This window comes from Ranitomeya imitator, chromosome 2 (genome assembly GCF_032444005.1).
Source record: "Ranitomeya imitator isolate aRanImi1 chromosome 2, aRanImi1.pri, whole genome shotgun sequence".
Taxonomy (NCBI): Eukaryota; Metazoa; Chordata; class Amphibia; order Anura; family Dendrobatidae; genus Ranitomeya; species Ranitomeya imitator.
In genome coordinates, this window is record NC_091283.1 from 302,353,296 (window position 1) to 302,371,095 (window position 17,800).

General features: G+C 43.6%; 1 protein-coding gene across 3 annotated transcripts in view; it reads right to left on the minus strand.

Moving 5' to 3' along the window:
• Nucleotides 1-827: 827 nt before the first annotated feature.
• Nucleotides 828-17,800, minus strand: part of LOC138663368 (oocyte zinc finger protein XlCOF7.1-like) — a 90,354-nt gene continuing 73,381 nt past the window's right edge. For all 3 annotated transcript variants that reach the window (XM_069749542.1, XM_069749544.1, XM_069749543.1), the window contains 6 exons: nucleotides 13,237-13,385; nucleotides 12,928-13,107; nucleotides 12,721-12,844; nucleotides 12,540-12,637; nucleotides 8,800-8,890; nucleotides 828-5,498 (listed from right to left, as the gene is read on the minus strand). In XM_069749542.1, coding sequence (XP_069605643.1) covers nucleotides 4,093-5,498; nucleotides 8,800-8,890; nucleotides 12,540-12,637; nucleotides 12,721-12,844; nucleotides 12,928-13,107; nucleotides 13,237-13,314 — 1,977 coding nt within the window. In that variant the 5' untranslated portion in view covers nucleotides 13,315-13,385 and the 3' untranslated portion in view covers nucleotides 828-4,092. The remainder of the gene's footprint in view (nucleotides 5,499-8,799; nucleotides 8,891-12,539; nucleotides 12,638-12,720; nucleotides 12,845-12,927; nucleotides 13,108-13,236; nucleotides 13,386-17,800) is intronic.

Consider the following 17,800-nt stretch of genomic DNA (forward strand, 5'->3'; position numbering starts at 1 on the left):
GTTAACAGGAAAAATTGCATCATACAATTTGCTGTGCAATTTCTCGTTGAGTATACCATTACCCAATATCTGGAAGAAAAACTACTTTTGAGGCATAGTTAAAGCTCAGAAAGGAAGAAGCGCCATATTGGAGTTAAGATTTTGCTAGACTGGTTTGACTGTGCCATGTCACATTAGAAGAGCCCCTGAGGTCTCAGACCCGCAGAACCCCCATAATTGACTCATTTTACAAACCACACCATTCAATAAATTCATCTAGGGATGCAGTGATCATATTGACACCACATGTGTTTCACAGAATTTTAAACCATTGGGCAGTGAAGAGAAAATAATTACCGCATTTTCGCTTTGTAAGACGCACTTTATTTCCCCCAAATTTGGGGGGGGAAGTGTGGGTGCGTCTAACAAAGTGGATATACCGCTTACCATTACAGGCTGGGATGAGGGGGTGTCAGACGCCGCTACCGCCCGCCGCCGTCGTCCGCCACCGCTGCCGGGGTTGTCCGCTGTTGCCCCAGGTGATGCTGGAGGCTCCGGTGCTGCGGGGGGGCTCTGGCGACATTTTGTGAAAGACCAGAGCCCCCCGGCAGTTCGGCCATGCGTTCCAATATGACTAATTCCGGGAAAATGGCCACCGGAATCTCGGGAGATGAGATTTCAGCGCTGAGATCTCATCTCTCGAGATTCTGGCGGCCATTTTCCCGGAGTCAGTCATACAGGAACGCATGGACAAACTGCCGGGGGCTCTGGCCTTTCACAAAATGTCGCCAGAGCCCCCCGCAGCACCGGAGACAGCCCTGCAGCACAGGAGCCCCTGCAGATCCCTCATCCCAGCTTGCAGCACAGGAGCCCCCCTGCAGACCCCTCATCCCAGCCTGCAGCACAGGAGCCCCCCTGCAGCACAGGAGCCCCCTGCAGACCCCCTCATCCCAGCCTGCAGCAATGCTCCACTCCTGCCTCCAGCAACGACCCTGGGACCCTGATCCACCACAGCCACAACCCCTGGTAAGTAATAAGACGCATGGATTATAAAACGCCCCACCAATTTATTAAAAAAAGTTTTTTCCTATTTTTCTCCTCAAAATTTGGGGTGCATCTTATAATCCGGAGCGTCTTACAAAGCGAAAAATACGGTAAATTTTTCCCACCAAGATTGTGTGTTAACCCCGGGTTTTACATTTCCATTATGGAAAATGGGTAAATATGACAGCAATATGTGTCCCTCAATTTCTGCTGAATGTAAAAATACCCTATATATAGCTGTAGAGTACTGCTTAGCCACACGGCGAGACTCGGGAGGGACAGAGCGCTAATTACCTCCTGAAGCGCAGATTTTCCAAGACTAGTTTGCAGACTCCATATACAGAGACCCTAAGTGCTAGAAAAGCGTAATCCCCATCAAGTAACCCCTTTTTGGAAATTGTAGCCTTATGGGAATTTGTCTACAGGTGTAATGACGATTTTGACTCAATGGGTGTTTTCCAGAAACAAGCAGCAGTGGATATTGCCGAGTGAAAATTGCTAATCTGCTATTGTAGTGCCTAGGGTGTTGTAGTCACCAGTATGTTATATCCAGCTTGTGCTTCTGGACACACGCATCTGTAAATTAGGCGGGCTCTCATCGCTACAGAAATGCCAAACATGTGGATGTTAAATGTATTTTAAGCACACTGAGGCTCAGAAGAGAAAGGTGGGCATTTGGATTTGTGAGTGCAGAATTCACAGGATTTCTTTTGGATGGTGAAGTGCCACAGTGCTTTTCCGTAGCCTTTGTACGATTAGTAATGTGGAATCCCCCAATATTTCTGCTAACAGGAGACAGACCCAAGTGGGGACTTGTTTTTTTGTGGTCTGAGTTGACGTTTTTATTGGGAACATTTTACATGACATTTAAGATCACATTTATGAGGCGCTCTACGCTGAGCACCTAGTTTAGGGATTCCAACTAAGTCTCTGAGTGACATCACAGGTGAAACCCCAGAGGGATCCATTCACTATAACGAGGCAGCAGAGTTACTCTGGATGCTGTCTGGCCATTGTTCAGCGGTGTTTCAGAAGTGCACAAAACTATGGCCGACTGCACTTCTCTGCTCACCTAAAAAGATGGACACCGCCAGATCACAGGTCCTATGGCGTCCACAGTACCTTCATTTGCTTCATTATAGGAAATCTTCTGACTGGGGCTCCATCTGAGTCACATATTTCAGAGATTTACACAGAAACCCTGGTGTAAGCACTCATTGTAGAGTGCAGGATAATGTGCACCGAGCCTTACTGTGATCTTTGGGAGGCAGAATGAGCAAGGTGATAGCAGGCGAAGAATTGGTTTTAATTATTTTTTACACCATTCCTCGTAATTAGACAATTTTATTCTTCAGGTAAGTATTATTACAGCAATATCACATTTATATATTTTTTTTTATGTTTTGGAGCTTTACATAATAAAAAATTTTTTTTGCATCACTGTAATCTGAGCAGCTTATTTTTTGCCGGACAAGCAAGTACCATTTTAATTTCTATTCGTCTTTATCGCGTTTTATTGCACTTTCAGTTTAGCGGTATGATGATAAAGCATAGTTTTTGCCTCTTTTTTTTCCTTTTTATTTTTTTTACGGTGTTCACTGAAGGGGTTAACTAATATAACCGTTTTATAGGTTGGGTCACTCCGGACGCGACAATACCAAATATGTGTAATTTTTTTACATAAATGTATTTATTGGAATAATATTTAGAATTGGGAGTCCTCAGTGGTTGATACCTTTTAATGGATAACTGAAATGATGGTAACAAATTGCAAACTTTAGAGACTACTCAGGTCTCTTTATCAGGCATAGAATAACACAAAATCTGAAGAATCACATATTTATACTCAACACAGCACAGAAATAATGCATTAGATAAGACAAGTGGCGTGAAGCAGAACTATCATTATGGGAGAGGGTTAAACAGTGGTGGCCTTAAATATTGTAACAGTTCATAGATAAGGAGTGTGAAAATTTTATTGTCCTCTGATTGGCGTCTAGTTCTGTGTTTTGATGTCCCCACAAGGTCTGAGGAGCAAATTCCTTAATTGATTTAAAAATACATAAATCCATGTGACACATTCATTCCTGCACTGAGTGTGTCAAAGGTTGTCATGAGGTTATACTCCCAGACTTTTCTGTCTCTCTGAGATTTCAAGTTACCTTTTAATACCGGTAATTTCATGTCCATGGTGCTGTGATCAGGGAGACAAAAATATTTGGCCACAGGTAAATCCATTCTTTTTTCTCTTATTGTGTGGCAATGAGAATTCATCCTTGTTCTAAGCTTTTGCCCTGCCCTGATGAATGTGATTCTTCAGATTTTGTATTAGTCTATGCCTGATGAAGAGACCTGGGAATTTTTTTAAATTGTTTTTACAATTTTGCAGGGCATCAGAGCACTATCTGACAGGAAGGGGGGAGGTGCGTCAACAACTGTTCTTAACAGGCGCTCACAGGCTACCTTCCCTGAAGGACCCTGCGGCCATCTTGCGGCCCTGGGTCACCAGTGAGACAATCGGCACAACACGAACGCATTGCGTTGTGCTGCTTGGAGCTCACTCCCTCTGTGATGCTCCTCAATGTTGCTGTCACTATATACAGTGCATGTTGGCAAGGGGTTAAAGGGGTTGGACAACCCCCTTCTCATTTCTCATGTTTGGTCCTGTAAAAATAACACCACTTAAATAAACCTCCCATGCTGGCATCGTTCCAGTGATGTTGGCACTTGCGCTTCTGGGGACCCTGTGAGGTTGTTACATAATGTGAATCCTGCACCCAATCAGAGCTTGCTTCACTGTCCCAATTTCAGACAAATCGAACAATAAGAGGAAGTCAGAGAGCCGCAGACTTGGCTTCCTGTTGATGTTCAATATGTCAGAAGGCAGAGACAGTGATTGGACGCAAGGCTCGTGCGATGTAACAACTTCACATGAGCACAGGGAACACAAGTATCGACATAGCATGGAAGGGGAGTATAAGTGTTTTTATTTTAACAAGGCCAAGCTTGAGGAATGACAAAGGGTTGCCCTGGTAATGGACAACCCCTTTAAGAAAATATAATTTTTCGTTAAAACATTCTGGACATGAAAAAATGCTTCTCCCCTGTGTGAATTCTCTGGTGGTCAACCAGAGACGATTCACGATTAAAGCATTTCCCACATTCTGAACATGAAAAAGGCGTCTCCTCTGTGTGGATTATCTGGTGCCTATCAAGATGCGCTTTCCGGCTAAAACATTTCCCACATTCTGAACACGAAAAAGGCTTCTCCCCTGTGTGAATTTTCTGATGTCTCATAAAACTTGATTTCTGGTTAAAACATTTCCCACAATCTGAACATGAAAAAGGCTTCTCCCCTGTGTGAATTCTCTGATGTCTGATAAAGCTTGATTTCCCTGTGTGAGTTCTTTGGTGACTATTAAGATGCACTTTACGGTCAAAACATTTTCCACATTCTGAACATGAAAAAGTGTTTCCTTCTGTGTGACTTCTATGATGTTTAATAAGAGCTGATTTCTGTGTAAAACATTTCCCGCATTCTAAACATGAAAATGGCTTCTCCCCTGTGTGAATTCTCTGGTGCTTAACCAAATCTGATTTCTGGTTGAAACATTTCTCACATTCTGAGCATGAAAAAGGCTTCTCTCCTGTGTGAATTCTCTGGTGGTCAACAAGATACGATACACGATTAAAGCATTTCCCACATTCTGAACATGAAAAAGGCTTCTCCCCTGTGTGGATTCTCTGGTGCCTATCAAGATGCGCTTTCCGGCTAAAACATTTCTCACATTCTGAACAAGAGAAAGGCTTCTCCCCTGTATGAGTTTTCTGGTGCTTAACCAATTTTGGTTTCTGTGTAAAACATTTCCCACATTCTGAACATGAAAAAGGCTTCTCCCCTGTGTGGGTTCTCTGGTGCATAACAATATCTGATTTACGGCTGAAACATTTCCCACATTCTGAACATGAAAAAGGCTTCTCCCCTGTATGGGTTCTTTGATGCATAACAACAACTGATTTCTGGTTAAAACGTTTCCCACAATCAGAACATGAAAATGGCTTCTCTCCTGTGTGAATTCTCTCATGCCTAACAAGATCTGATTTCTGGTTAAAACATTTCCCACACTCCGAACAAGAAAATCTATTTGCTGCTATTTGAATTTTTTGATGTTTAAGAAAAGACTTTTCAAGGGGAAAGCTATTTCCATTTTCTGAATGTGAAAATGGCTTCTTTGCTTTAAGAACAGTTTGTTTTTTAATGATCATATTGTGACTTTGATTTTCCTTAGTAGTCAGCAATGAATCAGAAGACAGGACCTGTTTCAAAAGATTGGATGATAGATCTTTGCTGTGAAGAGATGATGGTATATCTGGAGTAACGGCATTCACTTCCATTGTATCCTGTGGGATCTCAAGATCATCGGAATTAAAAATTGAAGATGTCAGCTGTCCCTCTGATCTCCTGGTACAGTCATCTGCCAAGAATAAAACCAATTCTTTTTTACGAAAATATCATTGAACTTTATATTTTGGAACATTTACTACTTAAACTGTCTGTAGAAATGGCAAATTGTGTAAAATTATTGAATTATTGGCAGTCTAATAGAAAATCTTATAGGATGAACCAGCAGAGCGTGGTGTTCAACTGTTTGTTCATTCTGCCTCTCAAATATGGAATAAAAAGCCACCAAATAATGTTAGGTAGGAAAAAATAATACCACTAAAAGCTTCTACTCAACTTGCAAAAATACAAGTCGCAACTCAGGTCCATCATCTGTCAATGGAAAAACAGAGTTTTCCACGATATTAGTGGATCAAATCTTGAAAAGCAACATTACTTTCAATAACCAATCTAGCATAATTCACTCTTTCAAAGTCAAGTCTCTCCCTCACTTCTGAGTCTTGAAGTGTGTCCAAACCACATTTAGCATCCATGTATTTGGTATTACTACAGTGTGAAGAACCCACTTTACGGTGTGTTTGCGTGTCTCCTGAAGCACAATCTGGGCACTATGTGTGGGGTAATAAAATGGCAAATGTGCAATTTCTACTCTCCAACTTCCACTGAGTGACAATTTCAGGAAAGTGTCTGTGGAGTCAAAATAGTCACTCTCCTATAGATTAATTCACTTAGGCTGGGTTCACATTGCGTTATGGCGGTACGTTTAACGGACTACGTTACACCGCGACATAACGCGGTGTAACGTAGTCCGTTAACGCCGCCATAGACTGCAATGTCGGACGCATCGCTAGCGCACGCCCACATGATGTGCCGTCATTTGAGTGACGGACCCGAGACGCGGGCTGCAGCGTTTCCGGGTCCGTCACTGCTAGCGCAGATGGAGCTAACAGATGCTCCATCTGCGCTAGCGCTGTGCAAAGTTGGCACTTGTGTTAGCGCAGTCCGTTTAACGTATGCGTTGAATGGACTGCACTAACGCAATGTGAACCTAGCCCTAGTGTTGTAATTTCCAAAATGGAGCCACTTTAAGGGGATTTCTAGTGCTCTGGTTTTCTGCCATTTTATTATATTGGGGCTTTTTGCAAATGGTGTGTCCCATCTCCTCTGGGATCAGCTCCTGAGACATCTGCTTTCATCACCAGGAGCCACCTTATTGATTCTGCAGGCAGCGCTGGTAATGGAGGAGACATCGTAACTAAAAGCTCAAGCCACTAATATTAGGGTGCCTGGTACCTGTAGTACCATCCATCCAATCTGGCAGTATAGGTGTGTGCGCTGTCCAGCTGAAGTAATCTGCTCATTGCTTCAGCCAATTGGAAAGCACCACACCCTACCAAATCTCAAAGCATATTTCTGGAAGCTGACAAAGTCTTTTTCTCTTCTGGTTCAGTCTTCTGTGCTCTGCTTCCAGCTGGAGTATTTGCTTCCTGTTTATTGACTACTCTTGTGTGTTCTGATTTTGTATTTATTCTGTCATCCTGGTTCTGACCCGGCTACCTGACTATTCTTCTTCCCATCTTACACTACCGAACAGTAGGTAACACTGTGGCCCAAGCCTAGGGGTCTTTGTGTAAATCCAGAACCATGTAGAGGGGTTAAAGGGTGATGAGCAAGAGAATACCTGGGATCTGGAAAATGAAGAAGTCTGCTTGTGGTGGCCATATTTTAAGCTACCAGATAACCCCAAATAGTGCTCCCAATACATTGTGTCTGCAAACTATTCCAGCTCCAGCAAGATCTGTATTTAAATAGCTAAAGGGCACTCATTATATTCTTAATCCTGCCATGTGCTCAGACAGTAGTGTACAACTGTATATAGGGTATTGTCATATTCAAGAGAAGCTGGAAAATAATTTGTACGGTCCATTTGTTTGCTATTATCCTTTGTGAAGAATTCCAAAATTATCACCACATAAAGTGACACATCAGATTTGAAAAATGGAGCCTAATTAGGATCACAAAACTGGCTCCGGGAAGTGGTTAAATCAGAGGATTATAGACAATAACATATACTGAAATTATCAAAATCAACAGGCTTAATGGGTAAAAAATTAGTAACTAGTGGTGAAACCTCTCTGGAGTAATTAGAGTATGGGGCTCAGTGGCTCTATTTAAACTATCGTAAGGGCCAATATTTTTTGTCAGATGAGTTTCAAGAAGAAAAATTAGACGTTTAAAAATAACTTTTTAATATACTGCAGAGCTGAGGTGTCTTCAATTTAGATCTCAGGCATTTGTAAGAGATAATGGAGATCTTTTTTTCTAAGATACCTAAGATACCAGGGAATTGTAGACTCACATAAGTCTCACAATCAAACTATCATACAAAAATAACTTGTAAAAAAAAAGACAAAGAATAAAAAAGTTATATCCCCTACAATAACGTATGTCTTGGGGGAAAACTCCAACATTAAACTGGAGTTGCACTCATTTATGGTGAACTATTAGAGCTACTATGAGTTCTGATCAGAAGAGTAGAGAAAGTATTAGCGCTCCACAATTCAGGAGAGATTGTGCAGTAACCTGAATTCCTTATGATCGAAAAGATAATGGAATTTATGACGTGGAGTGATTCTATGACACCAGGGCTCGAGCCAACACATCTCCTGCAGGCGTGAATAAATGTATTTTACAGCCATCAGCCACACACAGCTTAGAGATATATTATGGCACAGGTGTAATGGTTTTATGTAGTTTATCCCAATCCTGTTTGAAGTTAGTTGTTTTAAAAAGAAATTGAACAGTCAGGAGAAAGGGAAACTCTGTTATTGTACAGAAATTCACTCTTGGCCGTCACTGCACATTTAATGTTGTCAATCATAAGTGAAATTTGGCCAGAAAGACTGGACCTGGTCTTGTAAGGACCATATGAGCACATTCAGCAGCACAGAAGGGAGAGAAGGTAGATTCATCCAATAAGATATCAGTGATCTAGGAAGCCAACAGCATCATTACCCTCCGCTTTCTCTTACAGGAACATCATAATATTTTTCTTCAAGTGATTTTCTAACTTTTCAGCACATTCTACATACACTGTCATTTGGGTTTGTAGTTTACAGATCTGGGCAGGTAACGGTCAGCGTCTCCTGATCCCAGGGGGTAGGTGGATCCTCCAGGTTGTAAGTTATATAGAAAAGGGCTTTCAATGACCAAAGTCATTTGAACAGTTTTGGGTGGTGAAGAATGTTGTTGTCTAGAGGCAAAATGGTGATCGCACAATTGTGATATGGCCGCACTACACCTCCGATAAAGCAGCCACAGCCGGTGACTGAGAAGAATCTGTGACTTCTCTGTATTTAGTGGTTACTACTCACCTGGGTAGTCATATGTAGGAATCTCCTCTTTACATCGCTCATCACCTCTCACATATGTCTCTGTAGTATTAATATGGGTCAGATCTTCACCCTGAAACAAATATTGTAAGTCACTGACAGATGGAGAAGTCACACCTATGATCATCTCTAATTCTACCATCTCCACCATTCTTATTACACAAGTATAAAACAGACAGTCATGGTTGAAAGTGTTGGAACCCTTGAAATTGTTGCAGAAAATTTAGTATTTTTTCCAGAAAATTATTGCAATTACACATTTTGTTATACACCTGTTCATTTATTTTGTGTATATTCGAACACAAAAAAAAATAAAAAATTTGACAGAATTTCACACAAAACCCCCAAAATGGGCAGGACAAAATTGTTGACACCTTTCCACAATTGCAGGTAAATAACTTTGTTTCAAGCATGTGATGCTCATTTAAACTTACCTGTGGCTAGTAACAGGCGTGGGCAAAATCACACCTGAAACCAGATAAAAACAGGAGACGTTGACTTAATCTTTGCATGGTTTGTCTTTGTGTGCCACACTAAGAACCAAAAAAGAAGAGAACTGTGTGATTCCTTGAGAATCAAAATTGTTGAAAAATATCTACAATCTAAAAGTTACAAGCTCATCTGCAGAAATTTTGATGTTCCTTTGTCCACAGTGTGTAACATAATCAATAAGTTAACAGCCCATGGAGCTGTATCTAATCTCCTTGGATGTGGTCGGCAGAGAAAAACTGATGAGAAGTTGTAATGCATGATAGTCCAGATGGTGGATAAGCAGCCCCAATCAAATTCCAAAACAATTCAAGCTGTCCTGCAGCTTCAAGGTGCATCAGCGCAAACTATCCTTTGACATTTTAATGAAATTAAACATTATGGCATGAGACACAGGAGGACCCCACTGCTGACATAGAGACATAAAAAGCTAGACAGCAGTTTACCAAAATGTATGTGACTAAACAAACATCCCTCTAGGAAAGTCTTGTGAGCAAATGAGATCAAGGTAGAGCTTTTTGGCAAAGCACATAATTCTACTGTTTACCAAAAACGTAATGAGGCCCACAAAGAAAAGAACACAGTACCTACAGTCAAATATGATGGACTAGATGCTGGCCCGATTCTAACGCATCGGGTATTCTAGAATATGCATGTCCACGTAGTATATTGCCCAGCCACGTAGTATATTGCCCAGCCACGTAGTAGATTGCCCAGCCACGTAGTATATTACACAGCAACGGAGTATACAGCTCAGAGCTACGTAGTATACAGACTTAAAATAAAAAATAAACATATACTCACCCTCCGAAAGCCCGTTGAAGTTCTGGCCCTGTGTGCGGTGCACGCGGCAGCTTCCGGTCCCAGGGTTGGTATGGGCGCAGGACCTGTGATGACGTCGCTGTCACATGACCGTGACGTCATGGCAGGTCCTTCTCACATACCATCCTTGCCACCGGAACCTGCCGCTTCCATGGAGTGGTCACCGGAGCGTCGCGAGGAGCGGGAAAGGCGGTGGAAGGTGAGTATATAATGATTTTTTTTTTTATTATTATTTTTAACATTAGCTCTTTTTACTATTAATGCTGCATAGGCGGCATCAATAGTAAAAATTTGGTCACACAGGGTTAATAGCAGCGTTAATGGAGTGTGTTACACCGCGGCATAACGCGGTCCGTTAGCGCTGCCATTAACCCTGTGTGAGCGCTGACTGGAGGGGATAATGGAGCGGGCACTGGCTGCAGGGAGGAAGGAGCGGCCATTTTGTCGCCGTACTGTGGCTGTCGCTGATTGGTCGTGGCTGTTTTGCCGCGACCAATCAGCGAGTTGGATTTCTGTTGTGAATTCTGTTGTTAAGCTCCCTCCTGTGGTCATGAATGGTACTTCGGCTGGTTCTGTCCATGGGCTTCCTCTGGTGGTTGTGAGTGGGGCTGCGGCTTCTGAGGTTCCTTCCACAGGTGACGAGGTTAATTCGTTAGCTGGCTGCTCTATTTAACTCCACCTAGATCATTGCTCCATGCCACCTGTCAATGTTCCAGAATTGGTCTAGTTCGCTCCTGGATCGTTCTTGTGACCTGTCTTCCCAGCAGAAGCTAAGTTCCTGCTTGTTTTTCTCTGTTTGCTATTTTTTCTGTCCAGCTTGCTATTTTGATTTTTCTTTTGCTTGCTGGAAGCTCTGGGACGCAGAGGGAGCGCCTCCGCACCGTGAGTCGGTGCGGAGGGTCTTTTTGCGCCCTCTGCGTGGTCTTTTTGTAGTTTTTTGTGCTGACCGCAAAGTTACCTTTCCTATCCTCTGTCTGTTCAGTAAGTTGGGCCTCACTTTGCTAAATCTATTTCATCTCTGTGTTTGTAATTTTCATCTTAACTCACAGTCATTATATCTGGGGGCTGCCTGTTCCTTTGGGGAATTTCTCTGAGGCAAGGTAGGCTTAATTTTTCTATCTTTAGGGCTAGCTAGTTCCTTAGGCTGTGACGAGGCGCCTAGGGAGCATCAGGAGCGCTCCACGGCTATTTCTAGTGTGTGTGATAGGATTAGGGATTGCGATCAGCAGAGTTCCCACGTCTCAGAGCTTGTCCTGTATTGTTAGTAACTATCAGGTCATTCCGTGTGCTCTTAACCACCAGGTCCATTATTGTCCTCACCACCAGGTCATAACAGATTTCCGTGACAGACAGAGGCCACGACCAATGAATATCCGGGACAGAAAGACAGACGGAAGTACCCCTTAGACAATTATATAGTTACTAGATTGTGGCCCGATTCTAACGCATCGGGTATTCTAGAATATGCATGTCCCCGTAGTATATGGACAATGATGATTCCAGAATTCGCGGCAGACTGTGCCCGTCGCTGATTGGTCGAGGCAACCTTTATGACATCGTCGCCATGGCAACCATGATGACATCTACGTCGATACTGTGCCCGTCGCTGGCGGCCTCGACCAATCAGAGACGCGGGATTTCCAGGACAGACAGACAGACAGAAAAACCCTTAGACAATTATATATATAGATATATAGTAAATGTTCAAAGATGTTTTGGGGGTCTCTGGCACTGGATTTTTTGCCTGTGAGCAAGCCATCATGAAACGTGAAGATTACTCAAATGATTTTGGATTGCAATGTAGGTCTTCCAGCATGACCAGGACCCCAAAAACTTAATGGAAAAAGATTGAAATAAAGCCCTGGAGAGTTCTGAAGTAGCCAGCAATGAGCTTGGGTCTAAATAGCTTTGAACATCTGTGGAGAGATCTTAAAATTGCTCTTGGGAGAAGGCACCCTTCAAATAGGAGAGACCTGTAACAGGTTGCAATAGAAGAGTGGTCCAAAACTCCAGTTGAGAGTTGTAAGAAGCTTGTTGATAGTTATATGAAGTGATAGATTGCAGTTATTTATTCCAAAGGATGTACAAGCAAACATTAAGTTGATGGTGCAAATAATTTTGCCAAGCCCATTTTGAGGGTTTTGGGAGAAATTATGCAAAACTTGCCATTGTTTTATCATTTTTTTGTGTTCTTACAATACACACAAAGGACATAAAAGTGTATATCAGAACATGTGTAATTGCAATAATTTTCTGGAAGAAATACTTCACTTTCTGGAACAATTTTAACAATGCCAATAGTTTCGGCCATGACTTTATAATACTGGTGGATAACACAAGACTGAGCACAAGACCTTCACAGCTGTTTACATATCATGGGTGACATCTCATGACACCTTCTCTCCATCTACCTGATGATCCTGGGGAACATTGGGATCTTCTTGTTTACAGTTCTGTGGAAGAAGAGGACGGGGACATCTCTCTGGTGTTGTCCTCTTACTGGATAGATCTGGAGGAAACACATACAGGGACTGAATTCATTCTTTACATACAGATAATTATAGGCCGTGTGTATTTAGTCCTGTCTATTACCTGGTGATGTGAGGGGCTGGGGAATCTCCATCATGATGTCCCTGTATAGATCTCTGTGTCCTTCTAAATACTCCCACTCCTCCATGGAGAAATAGACGGCGAAATCCTGACATCTAATAGGAACCTGACACATACAATGATACCGTCATCCCCCCGATCCCTTCATAGTGTTACTGTATAATGTCCCAACATTCCCAGCAGTGTCACCTCTCCAGTCAACAGCTCAATCATTTTGTAGGTGAGTTCTAGGATCTTCTGGTCGTCGATATCCTCACGTATTAAGAGGTGAGATGGAGGTCCCTTGATTGGGTTTAATGGTCTTCCCCATCCCTCAGACACAGGGTCCTGACAGTGTTCACTAGAGGTCTTCTTCACTACTGTGCAATCCTGGTTATGGAGAGATACAATAATAAATCTCACTACAGACATTTCCAGAGTCCTCACCTCTCCAGTTCTGTCCATCTGTTATTCCCATAGATAAGAATGATGTAATGTGACGTCATCAGAATCTCTCACCTCTCCAGTAAGCCGGAAGAGGATCTCTAGGGTGAGGTGTAATATCCTCTGCGCCATCTTGTCTCTGTCCATATCCATCTTTCATGGGTAAATCCAGAAATTCTCTTATACAGAAGATCTTCACTGAGAGGATCCAATATTGTAGAGACCTGAATGAGAAGATGAGCCGATGTAACATCATAAAATCCTGTGTAATAATACAAATACTGGAGATAATAAGGGAAACATATGAAGAGATTTATTATTTTACAGTATTTAGTTTTCTTCTTTACATCTACTAATAAAACCTATATATTTAGGCCACAGACAACAAGCAGTTTCTTCCTCAGAGTCGGCAGCTGAATACGTTCCTCATAGACTCATCTTCCATAACGCTAATTCTCGTCTCATTTATCAACACTGGAATCGGCATTAGCAATACTGCAGGAGATATTCATTACACGGGACATGAGAAATAACTACTTCATGATGAGGACGACATCTTCTACTTCGGCTCTAGAAACATATTTGTCCAGAGTCGATCACTGACTCCATCACCACCGGCCGTCTATATGAAGGTTTCCCGTCTTCCCCGCACTGTAATCTTCTATCACGTTAGATCTCAGGTTTGATTCACACACAGAAGTTTGAGGCTTTTATAAAAGATTTTTTATTTCCACAAACACAGTGGACAGAAATGATCTGATCCAAAAGTCTCCATGTACAGTGTTTTATGAGATTTATGGCCTTAGGATTTCCTATATTACAAGAAGAACACCAGAAAAAGCAGATGCTAAAATGTTTCAAAAGAAACTTGGCACCAACAATTCTTGTAAAAAAAAAAAAAACATAAAAAGCAGAAGACACTTTTTATTATTTTTTAACACGTTAACCCCTTCCCGACCTGTGACACAGCGTATGCGTCATGAAAGTCGGTGCCAATCCGACCTGTGACGCATATGCTGTGTCACAGAAAGATCGCGTCCCTGCAGATCGGGTGAAAGGGTTAACTCCCATTTCACCCGATCTGCAGGGACAGGGGGAGTGGTAGTTTAGCCCAGGGGGGGTGGCTTCACCCCCCCCGTGGCTACGATCGCTCTGATTGGCTGTTGAAAGTGAAACTGCCAATCAGAGCGATTTGTAATATTTCACCTAAAAAACTGGTGAAATATTACAATCCAGCCATGGCCGATGCTGCAATATCATCGGCCATGGCTGGAAATACTAATGTGCACCCACCCCACCCCACCGATCGCCCCCCCCAGCCCCCCGATCTGTGCAGCGCTCCCCTCCGTCCTGTGCTCCGCTCCCCCGTCCTCCTGCCCGCTCCCCCCGTGCTCCAATCACACCCCCCATGCTCCAATGAAACCCCCCGTGCTCCGATCCCCCCCCGTACAACGATCCCCCCCCCGTGCTCCGATCCACCCCCCTGCACAGCGATCCCCCACCCCGTGCTCCAATCCACCCGCACGCACACCGTTCCTCATCCGTGCTCCGACGCCCCCCACCCCGTGCTCCGACGCCTCCCCCCCGTGCTCCGACGCCCCCCCCCCATGCCCTGATCTCCCCCCCCCTTATACTTACCGAGCCTGCCGGTGTCCGTCTTCTTTCCCGGGCGCCGCCATCTTCCAAAATGGCGGGCGCATGTGCAGTGCGCCCGCCGAATCTGCCGGCCGGCAGATTCGTTCCAGAGTGAATTTTGATCACTGAGATATAACCTCTCAGTGATCAAAATAAAAAAAATAGTAAATGACCCCCCCCTTTGTCACCCCCATAGGTAGGGACAATAAAAAAAAATAATAATTTTTTTTTCCACTAAGGTTGGGGTAAGAACTAGGGTTAGGGTTAGGGGTAGGGTTAGGGGTAGGGGTAGGGGTAGGGTTAGGGTTAGGGGTAGGGTTAGGGGTAGGGTTAGGGGTAGGGTTAGGGGTAGGGGTAGGGGTAGGGTTAGGGTTAGGGGTAGTGGTAGGGTTAGGGTTCGGGATGTGCACACGTATTCTGGTCCTCTGCGGATTTTTCCGCAGAGGATTTGATAAATCCGCAGTGCTAAACCGCTGTGGATTTACCGCGGTTTTTCTGCACATTTCACTGCGGTTTTACAACTGCGATTTTCTATTGGAGCAGTTGTAAAACCACTGCGGAATCCGCAGAAAAAAGTGACATGCTGCGGAATGTAAACCACTGCGTTTCCGTGCAGTTTTTCCGCAGCATGTGTACAGCGATTTTTGTTTCCCATAGGTTTACATTGAACTGTAAACTCATGGGAAACTGCTGCGGATCCGCAGCGTTTTCCGCAGCGTGTGCACATACCTTTAGAATTAAGCTATGTGCACACGGTGCGGATTTGGCTGCGGATTCGCAGCAGTGTTCCATCAGGTTTACAGTACCATGTAAACATATGGAAAACCTAATCCGCTGTGCCCATGGTGCGGAAAATACCGCGCGGAAACGCTGTGTTGTATTTTCCGCAGCATGTCAATTCTTTGTGCGGATTCCGCAGCGTTTTACACCTGTTCCTCAATAGGAATCCACAGGTGAAATCCGCACAAAAAACACTGGAAATCCGCGGTAAATCCGCAGGTAAAACGCAGTGCCTTTTACCCGCGGATTTTTCAAAAACGGAGCTGAAAAATCTCATACGAATCCGCAACGTTGGCACATAGCCTTAGGGCTAGGGTTGGGTTGGAATTAGGGTTGTGGTTAGGGGTGTGTTGGGGTTAGGGTTGTGATTAGGGTTATGGCTACAGTTGGGATTAGGTTTAGGGGTGTGTTGGGGTTAGTGTTGGAGTTAGAATTGAGGGGTTTCCACTGTTTAGGCACATCAGGGGGTCTCCAAACGCAACATGGCGCCACCATTGATTCCAGCCAATCTTGTATTCAATAAGTCAAATGGTGCTCCCTCACTTCCGAGCCCCGACGTGTGCCCAAACAGTGGTTTACCCCCACATATGGGGTACCAGCATACTCAGGATAAACTGCGCAACAATTACTGGGGTCAAATTTCTCCTGTTACCCTTGAGAAAATAAAAAATTGCTTGCTAAAACATCATTTTTGAGGAAAGAAAAATGATTTTTTATTTTCACGGCTCTGCGTTATAAGCTTCTGTAAAGCACTTGGGGGTTCAAAGTGCTCACCACATATCTAGATAAGTTCCTTGGGGGGTCTAGTTTCCAAAATGGGGTCACTTGTGGGGGGTTTCTACTGTTTAGGCACACCAGGGGCTCTGCAAACGCAACGTGACGCCCGCAGACCATTCCATCAAAGTCTGCATTTCAAAAGTCACTTCTTCCCTTCTGAGCCCCGACGTGTGCCCAAACAGTGGTTTACCCCCACACAAGGGGTATCAGCTTACTCAGGAGAAACTGGACAACAACTTTTGGGGTCCAATTTCCCCTGTAACCCTTGGGAAAATAAAAAATTCTGGGCTAAAAAATTATTTTTGAGGAAAGAAAATGTATTTATTATTTTCACGGCTCTGCGTTATAAACTTCTGTGAAGCACTTGGGGGTTGAAAGTGCTCACCACATATCTAGATAATTTCATTTCGGGGTCTAGTTTCTGAAATGGGGTGACTTGTGGGGGGTTTCTACTGTTTAGTCACATCAGGGGCTCTGCAAACGCAACGTGACGCCCGTAGAGCATTCCATCAAAGTCTGTATTTCAAAACGTCACTACTTCACTTCCGAGCCCCGGCAAGTGCCCAAATAGTAGTTTACCCCCACATATGGGGTATCACCGTACTCAGGAGAAACTGGACAACAAATATTGGGGTCAAATTTCTCCTGTTACCCTTGGGAAAATAAAAAATTGCGGGCTAAAAAATCATTTTTGAGAAAAGAAATTTTTTATTTTATTTTCATGGCTCTGCGTTATAAACTTCTGTGAAGCACTTGATGGTTCAAAGTGCTCACCACACATCTAGATTAGTTCCTTTGGGGGTCTAGTTTCCAAAATGGGGTCATTTGTGGGGGATCTCCAATGTTTAGGCACACAGGGGCTCTCCAAACGCAACATGGTGTCCGCTAATGATTGGAGCTAATTTTCCATTTAAAAAGCCAAATGGCGTGCCTTCCCTTCTGAGCCCTGCCGTGCGCCCAAACAGTGGTTTACCCCCACATATGGGGTATCTGCGTACTCAGGACAAACTGGACAACAACATTTGTGGTCCAATTTCTCCTATTACCATTGGCAAAATAGGAAATTCCAGGCTAAAAAATCATTTTTGAGAAAAGAAAAATTATTTTTTATTTTCATGGCTCTGCATTATAAACTTCTGTGAAGCACCTGGGGGTTTAAAGTGCTCAGTATGCATCTAGATAAGTTCCTTGGGGGGTCTAGTTTCCAAAATGGGGTCACTTGTGGGGGAGCTCCATTGCATAGGCACACAGGGGCGCTCCAAATGCGACATGGTGTCCGCTAACAATTGGAGCTAATTTTCCATTCAAAAAGTCAAAAGGCGCGCCTTCCCTTCCGAGCCCTGCCTTGTGCCCAAACAGTGGTTTACCCCCACATATGAGGTATCGGCGTACTCAGGAGAAATTGCTCAACAAATTTTAGGATCCATTTTATCCTATTGCCCATGTG